General features: G+C 42.9%; 1 protein-coding gene across 2 annotated transcripts in view; it reads right to left on the reverse strand.

Annotated features, from left to right (window-relative positions):
• The window catches only part of LOC126355952 (neprilysin-4-like), a 693,674-nt gene that overhangs the window by 15,598 nt on the left and 651,938 nt on the right, over positions 1-26,138 (reverse strand). For both annotated transcript variants that reach the window (XM_050006541.1, XM_050006540.1), the window contains exons 12-15: positions 14,916-15,012; positions 12,151-12,327; positions 3,945-4,048; positions 3,516-3,574 (exon numbers count right to left, since the gene is read on the reverse strand). In XM_050006541.1, coding sequence (XP_049862498.1) covers positions 3,516-3,574; positions 3,945-4,048; positions 12,151-12,327; positions 14,916-15,012 — 437 coding nt within the window. The remainder of the gene's footprint in view (positions 1-3,515; positions 3,575-3,944; positions 4,049-12,150; positions 12,328-14,915; positions 15,013-26,138) is intronic.

Here is a 26,138-nt window from a genome sequence, read left to right on the forward strand (position 1 = left end):
ATAGATGACACCCTTCTGATCCCACCAACCACAGAGCATGGTCTTCTTTCCAAAGCAGTTTGGTCTTGCAGTGAATGTCGATGGTTTGCCTGGATTTATCCTTGATTAAAAATTTTTAGGATTCTCAAAATATGACCATTTTTCATCACCTGTTACTATTCAATGAAGGAACGACTTTCTTTTGTATCTGGCCAGCAGCATTTCACAAGTGGTCTTTCGATTTGCTTGCTGTCTTTCATTCAGTTCTTGTGGACCCCATTTTCCCACTCTCTGCACTTTTCCCATAGCTTTCAACTGAAGAGAAACAACTTTATGTGTCACCTTTAATTGTTCAACAAGTTGCTGTTGAATTTGAGTACCATCTTCATCCAATAAGGCCTGCAATTCGTTGTCTTTGAACTTTCTTGGTGGTTTCCTGCACTCTTTGTTTCTCACTTCAAAATAACCGCTTTTGAATCTTTTTAACCTACTTGATACACTATGTTTTCCCAAGGCATGTTTGCCAAAAGCTTCGACAAGCAATTGATGTGATTCTGCAGCAGTTTTCTTCGAATGATAACAGAAAACCAATGCTGTTTGCAAACTGTAGTCCATAGACACAAAACTAGATAAGTTTATGGGTTTGAAACAGATACCAATGTGTGGAACTTGGGTTCCTGTGTGTTGACATTCAGCATCAGCCATTACAGGAAGTAGATAGCACCACAGATGCGCTCTTATGGGCCCTACACTGATGACTAGCACCATCTGTAGAGAAATTTTGTTTTCATACTTCTACACCTTGTATGCTACACCAGTTACATATTGCTCCTTTAGGAACTCTGAAGACAAGACCTGACTAATTACAGTCTAACATAGACATTTAATCAATCATTCATCCCATGCTCCATACACAATTGGAATGGGAACAAGCCCTAATAAGTATATAATGGGAAGGATCTGCTGCCATTCATTTCACAGTGGTTTAAAGAACTAAGATGTAGATGTTGATACATGATTACAGATTAATTTATTGCAGCATCTTGTGTCAGACTTTATTTGGCTTACAGAATGACTTTCCCAATCAAACTCAACTTAGCCTTGTTTCCTTTAATTTTTAGCTCTATTTTTGCTATGTTAAGAAAGCTTTAGTCCTTGAAGCAAGGTTTTTGAGACATCTAGATGATGATGGTATGTGCACCTGGTAAGTACAAATATTACATTTGTATTTGATTACAATTTTAAGAAATTTTCCTTGTTGCTCACAGATTCAGTTTTTAGGGATTCTCATAATATTATGGTCTTTGAATTCATGGAGCATAATTCTTATGGGGCATATCATGCAGTGTATCTGACCTCTCTTTTCATCATTTTCATCTACATCTACATCTACATCCATACTCCGCAAGCCACCTGACGGTGTGTGGCGGAGGGTACCCTGAGTACCTCTATCGGTTCTCCCTTCTATTCCAGTCTCGTATTGTACGTGGAAAGAAGGATTGTCGGTATGCTTCTGTGTGGGCTCTAATCTCTCTGATTTTATCCTCATGGTCTCTTCGCGAGATATACGTAGGAGGGAGCAATATGCTGCTTGACTCTTCGGTGAAGGTATGTTCTCGAAACTTTAACAAAAGCCTGTACCGAGCTACTGAGCGTCTCTCCTGCAGAGTCTTCCACTGGAGTTCATCTATCATCTCCGTAACGCTTTCGCAATTACTAAATGATCCTGTAACAAAGCGCGCTGCTCTCCGTTGGATCTTCTCTATCTCTTCTATCAACCCTACCTGGTGCGGATCCCACACTGCTGAGCAGTATTCAAGCATTGGGCGAACAAGCGTACTGTAACCTACTTCCTTTGTTGTCGGATTGCATTTCCTTAGGATTCTTCCAATGAATCTCAGTCTGGCATCTGCTTTACCGACGATCAACTTTATATGATCATTCCATTTTAAATCACTACTAATGAGTACTCCCAGATAATTTATGGAATTAACTGCTTCCAGTTGCTGACCTGCTATTTTGTAGCTAAATGATAAGGGACCTATCTTTCTATGTATTCGCATCACATTACACTTGTCTACATTGAGATTCAATTGCCATTCCGTGCACCATGCGTCAATTCGCTGCAGATCCTCCTGCAGTTCAGTACAATTTTCTATTGTTGCAACCTCTCGATACACCACAGCATCATCTGCAAAAAGCCTCAGTGAACTTCCGATGTCATCCACCAGGTCATTTATGTATATTGCGAATAGCAACGGCCCTATGACACTCCCCTGTGGCACACCTGAAATCACTCTTACTTCGGAAGACTTCTCTCCATTGAGAATGACATGCTGCGTTCTGTTATCTAGGAACTCCTCAATCCAATCACACAATTTATCTGATAGTCCGTATGCTCTTACTTTGTTCATTAAACGACTGTGGGGAACTGTGTCAAATGCCTTGCGGAAGTCAAGAAACACGGCATCTACCTGTGAACCCGTGTCTAAGGCCCTCTGAGTCTCGTGGACGAATAGCGCGAGCTGGCTTTCACACGACCGTCTTTTTCGAAACCCATGCTGATTCCTACAGAGTAGATTTCTAGTCTCCAGAAAAGACATTATACTCGAACATAATACGTGTTCCAAAATTCTACAACTGATCGACGTTAGAGATATAGGTCTATAGTTCTGCACGTCTGTTCGACGTCCCTTCTTGAAAATGGGGATGACCTGTGCCCTTTTCCAATCCTTTGGAACGCTTCGCTCTTCTAGAGACCTACGGTACACCGCTGCAAGAAGGGGGGCAAGTTCCTTCGCGTACTCTGTGTAAAATCGAACTGGTATTCCATCAGGACCAGCGGCCTTTCCTCTTTTGAGCGATTTTAATTGTTTCTCTATCCCTCTGTCGTCTACTTCGATATCTACCATTTTGTCAACTGTGCGACAACCTAGAGAAGGGAGCACAGTGCAGTCTTCCTCTGTGAAACAGCTTTGGAAGAAGACATTTAGTAATTCGGCCTTTAGTCTGTCATCATCTGTTTCAGTACCATTTTGGTCACAGAGTGTCTGGACATTTTGTTTTGATCCACCTACCGCATTGACATAGGACCAAAATTTCTTAGGATTTTCATAGTTCTTGAGCTATTAAATTACTTCACACCAATGAATGAGTGAATGAATGAATGAACAAACAAATGAAATGATGAATGAATGTATGTGTGAACCATCCAGTTGGTGATGGAAGAAATCAAAATACAATTTTAACTATCTTTACTCATTCAGAACTTTACGGTTATTTTGTTTCTATATTTTTTCTTCTTATGTATCATCTTTCATCACATTTTTTCTGATAGGCTATGTTAAGCTATAGGTAATTTGTATCCATATAGCCAGTAGTGACACTAAGTTACACAATGTTATTATTAATTTCTTTAAAGTTACCCTGTCTTCTGTATCTTAGATATATCAGAAATGTTTTAAAATGTTAGCTTTTGGATATAAATGAAAAAGGAATTATGAATAACAACACTCTAAGTAGAAGAGAATACTTACTGACAGAGTTGAGGATTGGTGAATAGAAAGCATTCACAGTTGTTGCTGGTGTGACCCACCTTGAAAATGAAATAACATTCCACGTTAACCAAACTGTTGATTAATTTTCAATATGGAATACATATGTACAGAGTTACAAGTAATCACTGTTTTGTGTTGCATTTAGAGATTTACCAGCATACTTATTTTCCAATTTTATCTGTGTTCCAATATTCTCTATGTCCTTAGCACATACAAATGAGGAATTTTGTGTCAAGTCTGTCTGTAAGAAATAAAATAACAGTTTGGTTCCTACAATCACACAGTTGACTGAGATCAAGAGGTACAGTCACAACATATTACCGTTGCAAGAAGTATTTTATGTTTGGCAATTTCAGAGTGTTAAAAGAACAAATAATTACAGAATCAAATGAAATTCAAAACACTAACCTGTTATAGTCAGGTGATCTTCGGATATCTTCAAGTGTCCTTTTGATGGAAGTTTGTGACAACTTCAGGTAAGTCTCAAACAGCTGCCCCTCTACGACTTCAGTCTGTAAATTAAGTAAAAGCATTTCACATGTATGTGAATAACAACACTGACCAATGGGTATACTTTAGAGCTTCATAGTTTTGTCAGACAAATGAACAAGACATGTCACCTGGGGTGTGCGAAAACCTGGCACTGGATAACACACAGTCGAAATGACTTTCTTTACTACAACACCATACTTCTGTTACATCCATTTATTTCTGTTGTGAGTGCATATTAGCATATCATAAAGATATGATTCATTTCCACCTCTCCGAACCACATTGACAAATGTTTGTTTGGAATATTTCGTAAATTCATGAACTGATCCACATTTCCGACACTTAAGTACATGTTGAACAAACCACAACACACACTGTGTTTCACACACAAACAACATTGACACGACAGGTGTAATACATCACCCCCCCCTCCCCCAACGCAAAAAAAAGAAAGGGAGCAAAATTTTAAAATTGCTATTATTTTGAGTTTGAAGTCCCAACAACTAAATATTACAGGAAATACACAAAATTTATTATATGTAAAAGTAGTTATAGACTAGGTGCCCACTAAGTATTTTTTTCTGAAACTGGATCACTTTGATACTTCATAGGTAAGCATATATCATCAGACTGTACAAAGCATTCATCCACCTTTCTTTATTATTAAATAAGGTAATGGGATAGATAAAAAAGCCTACTGACCAATCGGTGGCAGAACACACACAAATGATTATAATTGGGCAAGCTTTTGGAGCCAGTGGCTCCTCCTTCATGCAGAAGGGTTGATGGGGAAGGAAGAGTGGTGAAGGAAAAGGACTGGAGAGGTCTAGGAAAAGGGGTAGATTTCTGGAAAGTCGCCCCGAACTGCGTGTCAATGGAGACTTGCAGGATGGAATGAGAAGGAAAGACTGATTGTTGGGGCTGCGCTGGACGAGATTTGAAAACCTGAGAGTTTAAAGGTGGAAGACAGGGTAATACGCAAGACAGAGATTACTGCTTCAACAACGTAGATGAATTAAAATAGTTAGACTCAAACTCTAAGTGTATTATAAGTAACAGAGGAGGGAGGGTGGTGGCAAAAAATAGACAGGTAAGAAAATGAAACATTTAGAAAGCTAAAACAGAGTGTAGGAATTACTGTGAAGAAATCTGAGGCGGACGAAATTAAAGTAAATTAAGCCCAGATGTGTGGAGAGAACCAAGGACTTTTTGTAAAGCTGGTCTCCACTTGCGGAGCTCTGAGAAACTGGTGTTTGGGGGAAGAATCCAGATGGCGGGTGTGGTGAAACAGGAACTGAGGCCACGATTGTCATGTTGTAGAGCATGCTCTGCAACCGGACTTTGCGTGTTGCCATTATAGATCCTTTACCTATGCCCATTCATCCAAACTGATAATTTGAGCAGGCCGCGGTGGTCTCGCGGTTCTAGGCGCGCAGTCCGGAACCGTGCGACTGCTACGGTTGCAGGTTCGAATCCTGTCTCGGGCATGGATGTGTGTGATGTCCTTAGGTTAGTTAGGTTTAAGTAGTTCTACGTTCTAGGGGACTGATGACCACAGCAGTTGAGTCCCATAGTGCTCAGAGCCATTTTTGATAATTTGATGGTCGTCATGCCGATGTAAAAGGCCGAACAGTGTTTATGTAACAGTTGGTATATGACGTGTTGTTTCACAGGTGGTTCCCATTTGATACTATATGTTTTGCCAGCTACAGGACTGGTATACTTAGTGGTAGGAGGGTGCATAAGGCAAGTAGTTGTTATATGCAAATAAAAATGGACCTGTTTACATGCACAGATAGCAGTATTAGAAAAATGTTAATAACATTTTGTGCCTACATCTTTCCTAGTACTGATTTCTGTGCACGTAAATGGGTCCATTTTTATTTGCATATAACCAGTATTAGAAAAGTGTTAATCAACACTTTGCCCCTACATCTTTCCTAGTACTGATTTTCGTGCACGTATATGGGTCCATTTTTATTTGCATGTAACAATTGCATTGGTATTTACAAATTTGCATATGACAACTTAGGATTCACTTCACTGCAGGGCCATCTTCCGATCGTCTTTCACCGATTTATTCGCAAATGTGACAGCTATTTTCTTTCCCACCCTTATTTATAAGTAATTCTTTCAGTTTTTGCATCTGTTTTTCGCCAAAACGCTCTGATCGACTTTTACTGCCGTCTCCTACATTACTTTAATTGCCAAGCTAAGTAGTTTACGTTTTCCCCTATGACTGTGACGTTTTCTCCTATCACTATGTTTCTGTTTAGCCAGCGTGTAAAATTTTGTCGCTTTTCATGACTTTCCCAATCGATTTTTTTCCCAATCCCAATCGATTCTTCGTAGCATATAGACCACTTTTATGGCGAGAAATTCTTACCCATTCATCACCTCTCGTTTACCATTGTCTGTTCTCAGGATTTTCGTACGAATTTTTCTGATTTTTCCCGAATTTTTTCCATGCTTTTCTTCCGTTTTTCTTCTATCCACCCTCTGCTTATCTCTTTTGCCACTCTCACGATTTCTAACACTCAAAACTGTCCCCTCTTGCCATAATGAATCCTATCACATATTACATCCGTTCTTTTTGAAAACAAGCTTTTGCACTGTCAAAACTAAGGTCCTACATTCTATTTCTTGAAACTTGCTTGGCCCTTGAAGTCACTCCAGAAGGCCTAACACTGAATGACGCTGTTTCTGGATGTAATCCTACTCTACATCAGGCTCTTTTACAATTTCATATACAGCAATCTCTTGCTCCTACCTGGCTAATCTGTGACATATATGCCTCATCAGCCAATTTCCACTCCACCAGACTTCACTCTTTCTACAAAATCCTGGAGTTATCTGCCCCTCAAGTTTCCTTGGACAGTATTATCCACCAAGCCAACTTCAGACTGCTACAACGTGCCAGACTTAAAAAGCTATCCCACCTACCCTAAACCTCCCGAACAGGGTGTTTCCCTTCCTGTCCCTCTGCAGCTCCCTAAACAGCCAAACCATCAACCATCGGGAGGACGACGGTTCAATCCCGCGTCCGGCCAGCCTGATTTAGGTTTTCTGTGATTTCCTTAAATCACTCCAGGCAACTGCCGCGATGGTTCCTCAGAAAGGGCACGGCCGACTTCCTTCCCCATCCTTCCCTAATCCGATGAGACCGATGACCTCGCTGTCTGGTCTCCTTCCCCGAAACCAACCAATCAACCAACCAATCAACCAACCAACCACTACTCCTCTCCTACAAACCGAGCTTGACCAACCTCCATAACATTCCATAGCCTTCGCCACTGCCTCCCAGAGCAAGAATAACTCATAATCACAATAACCAGTCACAACATTACAATTTCCTCAACCTCTCGTCTAAAGAACTCTACCCTCGTTAATTATCTGTATTATCCAAGGGTCTCACTTCCAGCCATAATCCTGCATTTGATCATGCTGCTTTGGCGAAGGGCATACTTTGCTTCACACATACTGTCAATTGGAAATATCACTTTGCAAACAAATCCCAATACCTTTCCAACAGCAAACCTGACATGGAACCCTGCCCTGAACAGTTCAGACCACGATCCCAACTTGGTCCATCATTACTACCTCAGAATTACCTCTTCCAAGCCTTCCTCACATCTGGCATTGCTTCACAACGCTTCCTCAGGTCCCTACAACATGGTCATAACATATCCTCTGCAGAACTCTAGGTTCTAAGTTCCTTAAAAGTTGATGACTCCAACATTATCCTCCCAGCAGACAAAGGCTCTACCATTGTGGTACTTGGCTGAAAGGAGTATGTTAGGGAAGGTCTGTGGCAGCTGTCTGACACCTTTGCATTCAGCGTCTGCCATCAAGATCTCGTCCTTGTGATTCAAACTGACCTGCAGCCCCTCCTCAAAACCTCAGGCCCCTCACAAGGACTAACTCCTTAACCCGTAGAACTTGTCAGTCCACCCAAACCACGCAGCCCACTCCCCCCCCCCCCCCCTTTACCTTCTTCGTAAGAACAACAAACCCAATCATCTGGCTGTCCTATAGTTCCTGGCTTCAAAGTACCCACCAAACGTATATCTGCATTGGTTGATCAGCACCTGCAACCCATAGTACAAAGACTTGCCTCCTATATTAAAGATACCAACCATTTCCTAGGTCATCTGAAATCTGTACTGTTCCACTCCCACCACACACCATGCTTTTCATCATTGTGCCACATCCTTTTATACCAACATCTCCCATGTGAATGGTCTGTCTGGTGCTGAAGATTTCCTTCAGACGTCCTTCCTACACACCTTAGTCAACTTTATACTTACCAACAACTACTTCACCTTTAAGGGGCAGACATACAAACAGATCAGGGGCATGAATGGGGGAACCAGGATGGCTCCTTCCTATGTCAATCTTTTCATGGGTCGCTTGGAGGGGGCTTTCCTGCTATCCATAAGACTTCAGCCCCTGTTTTGACATTTTTCAATATGTACTCATGGTGAAGCTGACCAGTTAAAATTCCTGGAATCTCTGAATACCTTCTCCCAATTAAATTTCACATGGTCATATTCTGAATCCTGTGCCACTTTACTTGATGTTGATCTCGTCCTCACCAAAGGGCAGCCACACACTTATGTCCACATAAAACATACTAACAAAACAACAATACTTAAATTTTCACAGTTCCCATCCTTTCCATAACAAACGTTCTCTCCCATACAGCTTTGGCATTTGAGGCAAACATATTTGTTTGGATGCGGGGTCCTTACAGCAATACACCACGATTCTCATCTCAGTTTTCACTGGGTGTAATTACCCCACCAACCTCGTTCAAAAGTAGATTTCTTGGGCCATCACATCCAATCCTGGTACTGCTGATCTCACCAAGAAACAACTTCAGAGCACACCACTTGTCACCCAGTATTATCCTGGTCTTGAACTGTCTATCAGCTACTTTGACAAGACCATGACTTCCAAAAACCGTGCCCTGAAATGAGATCGATTCTGTCAGAGATTTTGCTCACCACACCAAGAATAACTTTACGTCGCCCTCCAAATCTCCGCAATATTCTCGTCAGACCCTATGCTCCTTCTGCACCCATACCCATACCCTATGGCTCCTATCCATGTGAATGTCCCCACTGCAAGATCTGCCCTATGCACCCTCCTACTACCACCTATACCAGCCCGTGAAACTGGCAAAACATATACTATCAAAGGGGAGCCACCTGCGAAACGACACGTCATAAACCAACTGTTACATAAAAACTGTTTGGCCTTTTACATCGGCATGACTACCATCAGATTATCAGTTAGGATGAATGGACATAGGAAGAGGATGTATACTGGCAACACGCAATATCCTGTTGCAGAGCATGCTCTACAGCATGACAATCGTGGCCTTGGTACCTCTTTCACCACATGCGCCATCTGGATTCTTCCCTCAAACACCAGTTTCTCAGAACTCCGAAGGTGGAAGCTAGCATTACAACATGTCCTTGGTTCTCGCCATCCCCCTGGCTTTAATTGACGTTAATTTCTTCCGCCTCAGAATTTCTTCACAGTAACTACTACTTTCTTCACTCCGCTTTAGCTTTCTACATCTTTCACTTTCTTAGCTGTTTATTTTTCGCCCCCTCAATCCCTCCTCTGTTACATACAATGCACTTAGCTTTTCACTGTTATTAACTCGTGCACGATGTTTAAGCAGAAATCTCTGTCTTGCACATTAGCCCGTCTTCTACCTTTAAACTCTCAGGTTTTCAAATCTCGCCTGGTGCAGTCCCCAACAATGAATATTTCCTTTTCATCCAGTCTGGTTAGTCACCACTGACCCGCGGTTGTGGGTGACTTTTCCGAAATCTATCACTTTTCCTAGATCTCTCTGGGCCTTTTCCTTCACCCCTTTTCCTTCCCCTTCGACCCTTCTGCCTGAAGGAGGAGACAGAGTGATGAGTAGATTTTTTTTACCTATCATCTTACCTTATTTTGTCAAAAACTGATTTTTTTCGTTATTATTAATACGATTATGGATGACACCTTTCTGGTTGAGATAATGCACTTAAATAACATCTGTTTATTTCTGAATCCGTTGTATCGAGTGAGTTAGGAAATAAAGCTAGAAAATATTCACGAAAAACACTGAGTCGCTGATAGATACAGACAAAAGGAAAGAAAACTAACCAGCTTTTTGAATGATACTTTCTGAGCTAGCGTACAATACACATGCTCATGTTCATGCAGAAGTGCACACCAAATTTTTGGTGTTCCTTGTGCTGCTGTGGTAATTCCTTCAAAGGATATGGCTCGCTGCACGCTCGAGGAACACAAACTGGTTTGTGTTGCACGCACATGCCCCGTTACCGCCATCTGCACAACGCTTTCTGAAACACTTGCCACCCGGACATTTTCGTATCATCGGGTAGGTTTGTGTTGCATGCTGCGGAGAAAACAACGCCAACCACCCCGCTCCACTCAGAGCACGGCTAAATGTTACCTCTATCATCGTGGCGTCAGGAAGGCCATCCAGCGATAAAGTTAAACAATGAAGTGAAACTTGCCAAATACTGAAAAAGCAGATCCCGTACCGGTTGGGATAGATGCTAGGGAAAGAAAGAAAGAAAGAAAGAAAGAAAGAAAGAAAGACTGAAAAATCCGTTTTTATGAATGCGTGGTATCTGTTCTGTCGGCATGTCACTGGATTCATTGCCCATCAAGGCGAATCAGCTATATGAATGCGCGGTCCGTTCTTTCTGAGATGTCGGGGGCACTGTATCCAGCACCTTCAACGCAGACGTACCGACGTCTTGTGGCAATCACAAAGTAGCGAGCATGGAGAACTTGAATGGGGACTCGCGGGTGGAAACGTGGGTCGGCCAAGACGCGTGCCGGGGTAGTCTGCGCAATTGTGATAAACACTGTGTCCAGATGGAGCAACGATTAATGGAAGTGCCTAGTAAGCAGGAGATCCTGAGTTCGAATACCGGTTCGGCACACACGTTTGCTCGTCAAAGCTGATTGATTCCACGTGAAGTCCAGATACAGATGACACATAAAAAATTCCTTCCCTTTTCTGTCTCTCACCTCCCCCCCCCCCCCCCCCCCCCACACTCCAGCACCTTCAATTTACATAACTACAAATTCTCTGAGTGCAAAATTGAATGTAATCTTAGCAAGCTGCCTCTGGGTCATGTACGTCCATGGGGAAAAGGTGAGCTATTGTTGTGATTAAATTATGCTGCATGGCGAGCAGGTGTGGTTCTGGGATACGGGCATGGGTACTGGCCAGGCATATTACAGCCGTGCCTATGCGCTGCTGGTGGGAGAGAAGACGGCTGTCCTGGCAATTGGCGCCGGACGCTGTGTTGCGTGCCAGACTGATCCCTTTCAGCATCTCAATAAGTGCTGCATTAGCAACCGACAGAGGAAAGAATGTTATGTAAAGATTTGAACCTGCCTTTCCTAGTGGGGAGTGCCAATACCGCCACCACCCAAAAAAAATTGGCATATTTTTCCGTGCACAGCACGACAACCAAACAAACACGAGTAGTGTAGTGACTGCTAAAGCCACAATATTCCCTTGGTGTTCGGCATTGCTAAATCTGTAGATTATAGCATCAATCATTTTTAGCAGTTCATTAAACTTCTGAAATGAATGAAAAGTATGTAAGCCATATTCCAACACAGAGGAACTGCCTCCTCTTCCCCCACATGCAGTCGCCTATGGCTCTAGCAATATCATTAAAATAAGTCTAAATCCTAGACTGCTAGGTACATTGTGGAACTGAAATCCTCCCTGACAGATTACCTATTGGGATTCCTTTGATTATTGCAAATTTGCTACGATCTAATTGAAAAGAACCAGGAATTGTACAATCAAAAGCCCTCTGTCTTTTGCTTCCTATCTGGAGTCCTGACGAAGTTCCATCTGAACAAAAGAAAGAAAGAAAGAAAGACAGACAGAAAGAAAGAAAGAAAGAAAGAAAGAAATGAGATGTGTAAACTCAGGTGTTATCCATGTCTTCCATCGATGAACTATTCTTGGAAAATTAGCTGAATAATATTTTCATCTCAGAGCATTTTCACGAGAAGAAATTATTGAGCAAATGTGGTCTTTTGAGGCAACAGTGTAAAGACAAACCTCGTTGTAATGTTTCTCCAGCTCTCCAGGCGTGAGCAGCCAGCCTGGGAAGCCAATGAAGGGTCGCATGGCGTGCGCCTTTTCCAGTGTCCGCGCCTTTGTCACGCCGTCCATCCACTGCAGCTCGCCCACCATTTCGGTGAACGCGTTTCTGATGTCATTCACCATCTCCAGAGCCTGGAAAGCCGTTCAGTTGTCTTTGGATCTTGAGAGACGAACAGTGTTTCCCAAACACAGAGAGATGATAGTCTATATAAGCATTCTTGAGCTCAAGTTATTCTAGGCGCGTTTAGTTGAGTAGTTTTACCTTTCAAGCCTGACTCAAGAGTTGGAATCCATAAGCTATGTGGCGTAAACAAAAGCTTAGTTACACATGTAAACAAGCAGGTTCTGAAATTAATCAACTATCCTATTTAGATGGGATCGATTTTTATGCAGTAATTAAAATTAAATCTAGATCTACATTTACTTTACACAATGCACTGTGGATAATTTTTTTATCGACATTAGCCACTTAATGGTCTATTTAATTAACAAGACCAACAAAACAAGAAAGAGTGGTGGTTATAGCGTTCCTATACCAAAATGTAATAATAATATTTTTTGCAAGTGAAGTGAGACGTAGAGAAACTATGAGAAAAACTCGTTTCACTATGATATGCTTAAACACACTGTTTTATGCGAACAGTTCTCTCTGTGGCTGTCTTCCGAAGCGTTATTGCGTATACTGCTTATCCAACGATGTTATGTAATTTACTGAGCTGATCGCAAATAGATAACCGGTTACAGTGCGAGTTGAGTTTTATTTGTAGAAGAGTTAAACCTATGTCAAATAATCTCAGCTTTCAGAATTATAGCATTTTCTGCAGCGGAGAGAAAACAGCTTTGCCGGATCGCTGCAGTCTGCCGCCATTACACATTTAAAATTTACATTGTTGTTTTACAGACACGGTACTATCAGCGCAGATTATTTAATATTTTTCCTTTAAACAAAGCTGGAGACCTGGACCAGGCACTTTTAATGACGAATTTGCCAGTTTTTTCAAGATATTGTGTCGAAAGGGGAACGATTTTCATCACAAAAAGTGAACATTATATTTGAACAAGCAAAGTGAGAACTAAAACTATATTTGTGTTCACGCGCCATTATCAACTTGCGTTTTGTTGTGTTTTCATGCGTTCGGAAGATATCGATCGTATGTGGCTCAGAATTCGTATAGCGTTGCTAGATTGTTTCTCCTGGATTATCAGTTCTAACAATACTACTCCACACATTAAAAGTTCCACTGAAATAACAATCTTCAATGAACATCATACTAACAAACTGAAATATTAACACATTTTTCAAGAACATATAAAACATAATTTAATCAAAGTATTTGCACATTAAATGGTGGTGATGGTTGTGGTGGTGAATTAGTGTCAGTATGGCTCTGTATGCAACTTACCTCTCTTATCTTATTTTGACTAAATGAGAAATAAACCTACCAAAGAGGCAGCATAATTTTTAAAACGTCCATCACAAATTCTGCTTTTCTAAATTTACCCAACCGCGTTTCATGAGTACATAGACTTTCTTCCAACAGTCTCAGAGCATGTGTGTTATACTTAACAAGTTCCTTTCAGTGCGCCTTTGACAACTTCCATGAAACCCATTTGGTAAGCACCTGCCAAACTGGCTCAATGCCCTAGATCTTTGTTTCTTTTCCTTTTTTTCTTCAGGAGCGTACCCGGAATCGTGGTAACTGGAGGGTGAGGGGAGAGATGGCACATTGCAGTTTGTAAGTCTCGCGGTGAACAGCGAAATATTTTGAGATTTCACGACAAATCATTCTGGGTACATTTATTACTAGTCAGTATCTGTTACATGCTCCATCTTTCTGTAAACTGACATGTCTCTTTGATGTGATAGGGCAGGATGCGAATCTGGTTTAGGAACAGTTTTTTTTCTACGGGTGCAGTGGCTTCCCCTATACCGTTATGTTCGCTCATGGTTCCGTATCAACCCTCAGCGGCTACAATTATCTTTGGTAAAAATTAAATGCAATGTCGGTACATTTTTGACAAATTCAAGTCGACCTTGAAAAGGAGTGCGTGCAGCTATGACACGTTAATGTCACGTAATGTATTAGACTGCGACAAGTCTTAGTGTTTGCGGTTGTGAAAAGACGTTGATGGGAATTTTATATTGGAATTGGTTCATCATTACCGTTTCTCATGAACAAATTTTGAACAGCAATGTAATTAAACAGCGTGATGTAATTGATTTGCTGAGAAGGAAATATAAATTGGGACTATTCTGTGATATTTCTCTAACAAAATGGACCCCGAGATTTTTCAGGGACGTCGGCGGCTGGAACTGCGTACGAGGGCTACATTTATCTCGAGGGCGCTTTTAGCTTTCGGGCAATTACGTACTATGGCACAGCTGGCTGGAGAGATTCAAGAGATGAGAAATTTTTGGTGTGAACTCTAAGCTGGCGCCTGATCGGTTACGAGGGGAGTCGGTAATTCCTATGGTTGACAGAAACCGTACGGTAAATGCAATATTCTACCATTACGCGGATTTGCAGACATCCTGGGCCTACCGCTAAAACTAGACTCGTTTCCACAGAGACGACAAGAAGCTGACCTACTTTTTAACAACACTACGAGGATGAATCTACAAAGCCAAAGCTCGTGAACATGCAGTTCCTGCAGTTAAATTTACATTCAGTAAGAGTGTGTAAATAATTACAAAAATAGGCTTGAATGTCAGGACTCACCTTCACCCGTGATTCGTTGTTGAAATGCTTCTGCACATACAAGTAGCTGACCGCCATTCCGAAGTTGGAGTTTACGTTTCCTGTGCACCCTTTCCATCTGAAAAGAAACACAATTTTCACTATCTGTCGATACAAATCGTATAATTCAGCAGCAGTACCAATATCTAGACCGTGTCTTATCTGTAGAAAGAAAACGACTAATACAAGACATGTCACATTGGAGTGATTCTTACTAAACCTATGTGGATAGTAGTGCACTCTGAAACAAGATATGAGATTATCCAGTTGCATTTCTGTATCAATACATGCATCTGTACACCGCAAGCGACACTACAGAGCGGGTGCGAAAGATACAAGGCGTATCAGGATCATATTCCCTTCATCGATTTCCATTCGGAGGTAAGATTTAGGAACGTTCAACAAGTAACGCAACACATTTTTTTCTAGCGCAGTTTCAGTTGAGTTCTTTGTTGCAGGTCATAGGGGAATATTCCAGCTACAGCCCCTATAGTTTCATGAAGTTCTGATGGGTGGCAGCACTGTACGGAACCTTCAAAATGGCGTCTGTGAAGGAGATGCGTTCCAAGCGGAGAGCTGTCTCTGAGCCGCTTTTGGCAGAAATCTAGAGCATCGCAGATACTCACATGTGCTTGCTGAATGTCCACAAAGACCGTAATGTGAACAAAAGCATGTTGAGTCATTGGGTGAGGCGACTGTCATCATCGCAACAAGGCCGTGCAAACCTGACTGATCCCCCGTGTGTTGGGCGGCCGCACACGGCTGTGACTCCTGCAATGTTGGAACGTGCGGACACTCTCATTCCAGGTGATTGATGGATGACAGTCAAACACCTCGCTGCACAACTGGACGTTTCTCTTGGTAGTGCTGACACACCAATTCATCAGTTATTTTTCCTTCACCTTATTGGCTTTTAGGGCGTGTCCATTCAGCCATCTCAGAAGTGGGACTTCAGTTATCATAATATAAAGACAATACAACACTTAGTCGCTGAGTAAAGTTCTCAGGTGGAGTCTTCACGCCCCTCCGCTCTCCAGGATTGTCACTCAGAATGAGGAGACAAATAGAGCCTTTCTCAAGACGACCATTCGCCGTAAGGCTCGCCAACTATACAGTAAAGTGGACGCCCTCCGTGAGACGGTCGCTGGACCACGGAGCTGCCACCGACACCCCGTTCCTCTCACCATCCCGGAGGACTCGGATTCAGACTATGACTGACGATAGGCCCAATACGACCACATTTTCGTACAGTCACTAGCAGTGGCCTGCTCTCGTCCAGTCACTTCTTTTTTTTTTTGTTACCATAGAGTTTGCGCATTACTGCACCTGTCCTCTGTACTTCCACTGTCGTAGGGTGGAACGGAACTTAAAGTTCCATGGCCACACCTCCAACGTGCTATGCTCGGCTGTTATTCAGCCGTTGCTTTAAGTCCCCTCTCACTTGTCACCCGAGATAGCTGGACTGGATCCGAACCGGTGACGCTGTGTACTAATAAACTGCCACAAAAAAGGTTGGTTAGTGGCGAAAATCTCTGACACAACCATGGAATCGAACCCTGACCCTTTTGGTTAGGAATCCACCGCTCTGACCGCGCAGCTACACCCTTGTCCTTTTGGTTAGAAATCACAACGCTGACAGCACAGTTACGGAGGTGGACCGTTCACCAGCTGGGGCACTCAAAGGAATGTGCATTCTGGGCTCGTCACCGCCTAACGGAAGACCATAAAGAGCAACGAGGGACCAGCTGTGTGGAATTACTTGCATGTTACGAGGCTGAATGTGACAGTTTTTTTTTATCGAACATCATCACAGGCGATGAAACATGGGTTCATCACTTCGAACCGGAAACAAAACGGCAATCCATAGAGTGGCGCTACACCACCCTCCATAGAAACAGTTCAAAACTTCACCCTCAACTGGTAAAGTCATGTGAGTGGTCTTCTTCGACTATGAAGAGGTTACTTCTTGGACTCTGAAGGCGTTATTCTGTTTGTGTCCTCCATCATGGCGCAACGATCAACTTTGCAGTTATTGTGATACCCCGAGGAAATTAAAGAAACCACTTCGCTTGTTCGTCTCGCAAAAATACAAACCAACTTCTCCATAACAATGCAAGGCTTCACATAAGTGTGCACCCGAGAGGAGCTCACTGAACTTCGTTGGATCATTCTCCCTAATCCACCCTACAGCCTGGATTTCGCACCTTCTGACTTATTTCGCACCATCTGACTTCTGTCTGTTCAGCCTAATGAAGGATGCCCATGGTGGGAAGGATTATGGGGGTGACAGGGAGGTTACTGATGCAGCAAGACATTGGCTCTGACGTCGACCAGTTGAGTGGGTCCATCCAGGCATAGAGGCCCTCCCAGTAAGGAGACCGTCGCATTGATCAGAGATTATGTTGAAAAATAGACTTTTGTAGCCAAAAGAATTGTTTTTCGCAACATAGTCCAATGCATTGTAGCCAGAAGTAGTGAGACCCGTGGCCCAGGGGTGGTGTCTTTGATTAGTAATCAAAAGTCCTCCATCCCAGGTTCGAACCCTGCCAGCGCTTAAATATTGAATAAAAATCATCAGCTATGGTGGTCGAAGGCCTTCGGCGTTAGACATCAGCCTCAATTCTCCAACGGCCTTGTCAAAGAAGGTGGAAGAGTGGACAGAGGTTCAGGGCACTCTCTTGCCTTTCGGGTGGAAACTGCCCCTAAAGACGGAAGAATCAGCAATGAACAACGGCTCGAGGGTGCAGAAGGCAAGGGAGACCACTGCATTAAAGACACGTAATGTGCATCTACAGCTTATGTGGCTTGTAATGGAAAAAGCGTCATATGATCTCTGCACTGGCAAAAGATTCCAGAATAGTCCCCCATTCACACCTCTGGGAGAGGAGTGCCAAGGAGGAGGCGACCATGAGAAAAAGATTGAATAACCAACGAAAGGATAACGGTCTACCAGTCGGGGCGTGGAATGTCAGAATTTTGAACGTGGTATGGAAGCTAGAATATCTGAAAAGGGAAATACAGCGTTTCAATCTCGGTATACTGAGGTCAGTGAAGTGAAATGGAAAGAAGACAGCTATTTCTGGTCAGATGAGTATAGGCTAATATCACCAAAAGCAGAAAATGGTATAACGGGAGTAGGGTTCCTTATGAACAGAAAGGCAGGCCAGAGAGTGTGTTACTGTTAACAGTTCAGTGATAAGATTGTTCTCTTCAGAATCGCAGCAAGCCAACACCGACAATGATAGTTGAGGTATACATGCCGGCGTCACAAGCTGAAGAAAGAAAGAAAGAAAGAAAGAAAGTAAGTATTTAAGGATATTGAACGGGTAATTCAGAACGTAAAGGAAGATGAAAATCTAATAGTCATGGGGGAATGTAATGCAGTTGTAGGGCAAAGAGTAGAAGAAAGGGTTATATGAGAATATGGGCTTGATACTAGGAATGAAAGAGGAGAAAGAATAATTGCGTTCTGCAATAAATTTCACCTAGTAATAGCTAATACTCTGTTCAAGAACCACAACAGGAGAAGGTATACTTGGAAAAAGGCAGGTGATACGGGAAGATTTCAGTTAGATTACATCATGGTTAGACAGAAATTCCGAAATCAGATACTGGATTGTAAGGCGTACCCAGCTGTAGAAAATGCGGTAAGGGATAGCTTCGTAAGCAGTTTGGCTTAAGAGGAATGGACATCTATAAAAAGGACAATCACAAACGTTGGAAAGAAAAACATAGGTTAAAAGAATATGCAACATGTACAAAAGCCAAGAATGGAAGACCAAGAACGGAAGACCAAGAACGAAGCCTCGTATTAAAAAGGGTGTAAGGCAGGAATGTAGTTTTTCGCCCCTGCTGTTCAATCTGTACTTCAAAGAAGCTATGATGGAAGTAAAAGAAAGGTTAAGAGCGGAATTAAAATTCAGAGTGGAAGGATGTCAGTGTTCACTGATAACATTGCTATCCTAAGAGAAAGTGAAGAAGAATTACAGAATCTGGTGAACTGAATGAAGTCTACCGAACTCAGAATATGGAAAAATCGAAGAAAGACGAAACTAATGAGAAGCAGCAGAAATGAGAACAGCAAGAAACTTAACATCATGAAGTAGATGAAGTTACGGAATTCTGCTACCTACGCTGCAAAATAACCCATGACTGACGTAGCAAGGATGGCATCAAAAACAGACTATTACTGGCAGAAAGGGCATTTCTGGCCAAGAGAAATCTAATAGAACGAAACATAGGCCTTAAACTGAGGAAGATATTTATGAGAATGTACGTTTGGAGCACGGCCTTGTATGTTAGTGTAAAATGGACTGTGGGAAAACTGGAACAGAAGAGAATCGAAGCATTCGAGATACGGTGCTACAGGCGAATGTTGAAAATTAGGTGGACCGATAAGGTAAGGAATGAGGGTTTCTACACAGAATCGGAGAGGGAAGGAATATGTGGAAAACACTGACAAGAAGAAGGGACAGGACGATAAGATGTCTGTTAAGATGTCGAGGAATAATTTCGGTGGTACCAAGGGGAGCTGTAGAAGGTAAGAACTGTAGAGGAAGACAGAGATTGGAATACATCAAGCAAATGATTACGGATGTTAGTTGCAAGTGCCGCTCTGAGATGAAGAGGTTGCACAGGAGGGGAATTCGTGGCGGGCTGCATCAGACCAGTCAGGAGACTGATGACACGAACAGAAAAAAAGCGAAAAGAGTGGGAATAACGCGTCTTATTGGAATCTTGAATAAAACAGACCCGCTCTCAGAAAATTGGCACTCCAGACCACCATTCCCGGTTGTTGAGCCGTATGGCGGGCGACGACCACGTTGGTATCCCACAGCTTTCTGGGGGGTCTCCAGACACCTCTTCGCTGGTAATTGGGGCTCATCACTGAAGACACTTCTACTCCTGTCAGTGAGATGACAGGCTGGAGACGTGTCTCTGGAGGCGACCCCGACAGCGGTTGGATATCAACATGACTGTTGCCAACAATACGGCTCAATAATTGGGTACCATTTCATTTCATTTCATAGCAGGACCCCTTTGGCTGCCATCCGCTGCACAGCGGTACGTCGACGGTATTGTACGCTCCATTTTGTTTTTCTACAAGGCAAGGCAATCTGGGTTTACTTTTCAGCAAGATAATGCCCGCCCGTACATAGTGAGAGTTTCTACTGCTAATTTCACCTACAAGGTCGCCGCGTCCCCCCAATTGAGAAAGTTTGGTGCATTATGGGTACGGGCGTCGTACGAGCTCAGGTTTTTGACGATCTAACGCGCCAGTTGGACAGAATTTGGCACGGCATCTCTCAGGAGGTCATCCAGCAAGTTCAGCAACTAGTGCCAACGCGAACAACTGCTTACATGAGGGCTAGATTTTGACCAATGTGTTGTTGACGACGTGATCAACTTGTGAAGCTCTTTCTCTTGAATAAAGCATCCAATGTTTCTGAAATTGTAATAATTTGTTTGCCTCTACATGTGCATCAAATCTACCCCTTCTGTCAAACTTCGTTAATTCCGTCGTGGTTCATCTTTTTTTTTTGTCTTAGAGTGTATAATTACTTGTTCTTCAAAAGACAACTGTGTTGAGAACTCCTATAATTGTGACTCCGATGTAGCAACAATCGCTGAGTTGGTTTCTTTTGAGTCGGGAAAACAGTCTTATTGTTTCTGTTGTTTTATTATTACGGCTGTGTGGCAATTTTCGCTTCAGATGCGATTCTGATGAGTTGTCTGGCACGTTAAGTAATGTGGGTGCTGTAGTCCATACCAGTTCCCTGTTTCACAAATTTATAAATTGATTTAGTTCGAAGTCTAGTGAACTAAACCTCACGTATTTTTGCATTGATCATATCTTTTGGTTTTACTATCTTCTATTTTTTTAATGAAACGTTATTCTCTAGCACATTTCTATAGGTTGGAAGAAAATCGCAACTAAACAGTACTGTAATCTGATGTTTCATACCTCTTTGATCCTTAGGAACCTGTAGAATGCCAAATTTTTTGTCGTCTCTTCGTCACTGCTAGAATTTATTCCGCTGCGTCGCTCCATTGTCTTCAAACAGTGTTACAAATCAATGTAAACGATAATATTTGCATTCCCCTATTGGATGTCGTAATGACTAGTGTAGCGTACTGTCCGCTTTCTCGTTGCTGTCACCGTTTGTAACAAAAATGAGTGGAAGTGTCGCGATTGTGTTACAAAATTGTGTCCATACACCGTACGCCTACAAACTTGTAGACTGGCAACCCGCCCGACCGAACGGCACCGCTGTTAACAGCTACGGAGCGAGTAAGGCCGTAAAATACGAACAGCAAACGCTATTTCCGATATCTCCGTAAATCAGACCTCCGTGATAAAGTCGCCGTCTGTGTAAATCGCTGTCGAGTGCCTCCGGCTTTCTTACGAGATAAGGTGAGAGGAAAGTGATTTGTTGATTTTCCTTCATCACTATTTAATGGAGCTTTTCATCAGAGTAGTACATACATTGAATGTCTTCTATTACTTGATGGATACATTCTAATTTCTATCTTCGTCTTTACTTTTCGCACTTCACAGCTCCATCCAATACAATGGAAATTATTTTCCTGAGAATCTGTTAACAAATGATAAAAAAAATGGTTCAAATGGCTCTGAGCACTATGGGACTCAACTGCTGAGGTCATAAGTCCCCTAGAACTTAGAACTACTTAAACCTAACTAACCTAAGGACAACACACACATCCAGGATTCGAACCTGCGACCGTAGCGGTCGCGCGGTTCCAGACTGTAGCGCCAGAACCGCTCGGCCACCAGAGGCCGGCAACAAATGATCAATCATCGTGACCTCCTCTTAGTGTTTTCGACGTGTTCCGTTCCTCAACTGCTCTTCGGTCAATCTCCTGACTTCTCATCTTATCAGCGCACTTAAATCTTAGCATCCTTCTATAACATCTCCAAGCATCAACATTTTACTGTTCATGATTCACTTCCGTACAATGTTGTGCTCCAGATGTACAGCCGACCGGAGTGGCCGTGCGGTTCTAGGCGCTACAGTCTGGAGCCGAGCGACCACTACGGTCGCAGGTTCGAATCCTGCCTCGGGCATGGATGTGTCTGATGTCCTTAGGTTAGTTAGGTTTACTTAGTTCTAAGTTCTAGGCGACTGATGACCTCAGAAGTTAAGTGGCATAGTGCTCAGAGCCATTTTTGAACCAGATGTACATTATCAGAAATTTGGTCCTCCAATTCAAGCAGTTGTTTGTTAGTAATGCGCTTCCACTAAGGAGGGATGCCTTCTCTGCCTGTGCTGGCCAGTTTCTTACATCCTTATTTCGTCCGTCACACGATTTTTTTGCGTCCATAGTAGAATAATTCCTTCACTTCATCTACTAAATGGTTCCCAATTTTGACGTTAAATTTATCGCTAATCTCATTTCTGCTACTCTTCATTACTTGCGGTATCCTTTGGTTTACTCTCGGTCCATCTTCCGTGTTCATTAGACTGCTCATTCCATTTAACAGGCCCTGGAATGATTCCTTATATTCACTGATCTTAGCGATGTCATCAGCAAATTTTTTATCATTCATACATATTGGTCATATTCTTTCACCATGTACTTTACCCCCCCCCCCCCTCCCTTCCACAATCTTATTTTTATTTCCGTCGTCGTTCCTTGACGTGCTGATTGAAGAGTAGCGGAGAAAGACTGCATTACTGGTTGACGCCCTTTTATAATCCGTGCACTTACGTCCATTGGTTTTCCATTGCTGTTGCAGGCTCTTGATTATTCAACATATTGTTCATGAGTCATCTTTCACTGCACTTTGTACTTATTTTTCTGATAATTTCAAACATTGTACACCATCTTACGTTGTAGAACGCATTTCCTAAGCAGATAAATCTTCTGGAAGGGTTATTACTTTCTTAATTTTTGCCCTTCTAATCTAGCGCAACGTCTGAACTGTTTCTACAGTCCTTTTTCCTTTCCTAAGGCCAGCCAGTCTCCTGTTGCATTATTTTACAGATTATTCTGGATAGCAACTGTGATGTATGAGCTATTACACTGATTGTGTAGTAGAATACCACATGCTTTTACGTATGTACCAGCACCTTGTGTGTGCACCTGCTTTCGCTAATCATACTAAAGTCCGACCAGGGGAAGTGTGCACCTGCCGACGATCGACAGGGGATGGCGCACCAGTCTACCCACTGGACTGGTTGTGCGGGCTTCACAGGAACGCCTCGCCGTCCAGATTTAGATTACCCTTTATTTCCGCAAGTCCCTAATGGAAAATGCGGGGTTGTATCGCTTCAAAATGGAGGAACGGTTTCCTGCGATCCTTGTCTACTGCAAGCTGTAGCTCAAACCGAACCAGGTGGCGCAGTGATTAGTACACAGAACTGGCATTCGGGAGGACAATGGTTCAAACCTGCGTCCGGCCATCCTGATTTAGACTTCCAGTGCATATTGGGACTAGGCTGGCACCACGCTAAACTATAGTTATCCAAGATTGTGGCTATGACGTCATCAAAGATGGTGGATTTTGGCGGGAAGTGTGAATTTTGGTGGCAAGAAGGTCAATTGGGCTATCTCCATCAACCTCCCCCCCCCCTCCCCCAAGGAAATGCCGGGAAGTTCAAATTACAACTTGATAATGTGTCACACTCCAGTTATCTGTACTAAGCAAAGAAAATGGCGGGAAAAAAGGACTGTCTTCGTTATTTAACCAGTTTCAAGCAGATGTATTCGCCACCAGGTCTGGATTTCAACTGCCTGAACTGGTTAACTAACAAAGACAAGTCCTTTTTTCCCGCCATTTTCCTAGGTGTGATGCACTACCATGTTGGAATTTGAACTTCCCGCCATTTTTCTGGTGGAGTGTTTGTGCCATTTTCCCGCCAAAATCCAAACTTCCCGACAAAATCCGCCACCTTGGATGACGTCATCGCCGCCATATTGGATGACGTCATCTCCGCCATCTTGGATAACGGTACTTCGGGGTGGTTCTGGCCTAGCCCCAATACTACCGCGATTTCCCTAGACGGCTTCAGGCAAATGTGGAGATGGTTCCTTTCACACAGGACGCTGCCGATTTCCTTCCCAAATCTTCCCTAATCCGAGCCTTTGCTCCGTCCCTGATGACTTCGTTGTCGACGGGATCTTCTTCTCTTCCTCCTCGTCCTCTTCCTCCTCCGCCTGCAACTCCGTCTCTAATTAATTCGCCCTCGACGGGATATTAAATTTGCTTTCAGGGATGAAGTTGTCAATACGCCATCTTGTGATTTAGAGGTAGACGGCGTGCCTTTCGTGTACCCGAACAAATGAAGAAAAGTATGCTCTCTTACAGTACTTTCCCGTAAACTCACCATGCTAAATTCTTGAAAGAATCAAACACTTGTATGTAAAACAGTTACAAATGTCTGATTATTTTAGAAATGAGTTAATGTTTTAAATACGTGACGTTAAGCATGTAAGAGAGAAAAGTTTAAAAAAGGTTTCAAATTATGTATAAACTTTGTTCGAAGTCTCTAAGTGGATTCATTACCAAACACTCGATGAGTCATTATGGGTAATTTGCGCTCCGTCTTAAGCAAAAGCAAATTCTTGAAGTATCTCAGTGTTTAGGACGTCATATCTGCTGAACTCTGTGTCGTACTATGACATAACTGAGCACGTACTTTCAATGGTATATGTGGATACTGTCTGCAAAATGTGTTGCGAATAAAGATTGTAATAAAAAAGTAATAAATTGTAACGTCATGCCTGATCCTCAAGTTTTACTGCATCGACAGCGAAAATGTAGTAAGCGATACACTTTTTTTCCTTTCATTATATTGTGCTGGGTGACAAAGAGAAAAAGTTTCGTAAAGATTTGAAATAATGTGTAAAGTTTTTCGGATGTCGATCAGGGCTGTCATTCTCAAATAATGGATGAATATAATCCGGGTAATTTTTGTGCCATGAGTTACGCTACCTCAAAATACGTACCTGTCTTACCGCATTACACATGTAACATAGGATTGTTCCTGTTATGAGTAGATTATGGCAGCATTTTAAATTTTTAATTACACGGACGGACAAATCGCTACACCAAGGAGAGGTATGACACAAACGAAAGTTGGTACACGTGTTTCTACATCTGAAAGATGATGTGTGTTCGCTTCTTGTGCCAGTTGCATAAGAGTGGCTCCAGTAGCGGCAATACCAGGATGGAAGTCAGGTCTGCTGTAACAGTCGTGGGCGTTAGTTACCTTTGAGATTGGATGTAGGGAGTTGATGTTAGGAAAGAGTGCGCTCAAGGCGACAAAGGCGCCATTATTAACCACTCACTAAGTTTGAACGCAGTTGTGTAACAGGGCTGGGAGAAGCTGGTACTGCAGAAAGACGTGGCAGGAATGTAGCCACTGTGCATGACTGCTGGTAGCGGTGTCCAGTGAATGTACGATCGCAAGAAGACCGGATTCCGGACGGCCACGTGGCCCTATCGAGAGGGAAGACCATCGTTTTCGGCGTATGGCTCTGGCGCATCGTACTGCGTATCTGAGCAGCAGTTGGCACCACAGTGACACAACCAGCTGTTACACATCGGTTACTTCCAGGACACCTCCGGGCCAGTCCCGCTGTACTGTGCATTCCATTGAACCCAAACCACCGCTATTCGCGGCTGCAGTGGTGTCAAGCGAGAGCTCGATTGAGGGCAGGGTAGAGATTTGTTGTGTTTTCTGGTAAACACTGGCTGTGCCCCGGTGCCAGTGATTGCCGTGTATCAGTTAGGAGGAGGCTAGTTGAGGATCTGCAACCAGTCTGTCTCCTCGCTAGACGCCCTCCACTTACACCTGGAGTTATGATTCCATATGACACCAGGAGCACTCTTCGTGGTTTCCCCGCGCACCCTCACTACAAATTTGTACGTCGATCTGGTGATTCGACCTGTTGTGCTGCCATTCACGAACAGCATTTGAGGGGGTATTTTCCAACAGGATAGCGGTCGTCCACGTACCGCTGTTTTAACCCAACACGTTCCAGAGTGCCTGTGTGTTACTTTGGCCTGCTTCATCACCAGATCGATCTCCAATCGAGTACATCTGGGATATCGTCGGACGGCAACTCTAGCGTCATCCACAAACGGCATTAATAGTCCCTGTACTGACCGACCAAGTGCAACAGGCATGGAACTCCATCCCACAATATGACGTCCTGCAACTGTGAAACACAACGTAT

Source organism: Schistocerca gregaria, chromosome 3 (assembly GCF_023897955.1).
Source record: "Schistocerca gregaria isolate iqSchGreg1 chromosome 3, iqSchGreg1.2, whole genome shotgun sequence".
NCBI classification, from domain to species: domain Eukaryota; kingdom Metazoa; phylum Arthropoda; class Insecta; order Orthoptera; family Acrididae; genus Schistocerca; species Schistocerca gregaria.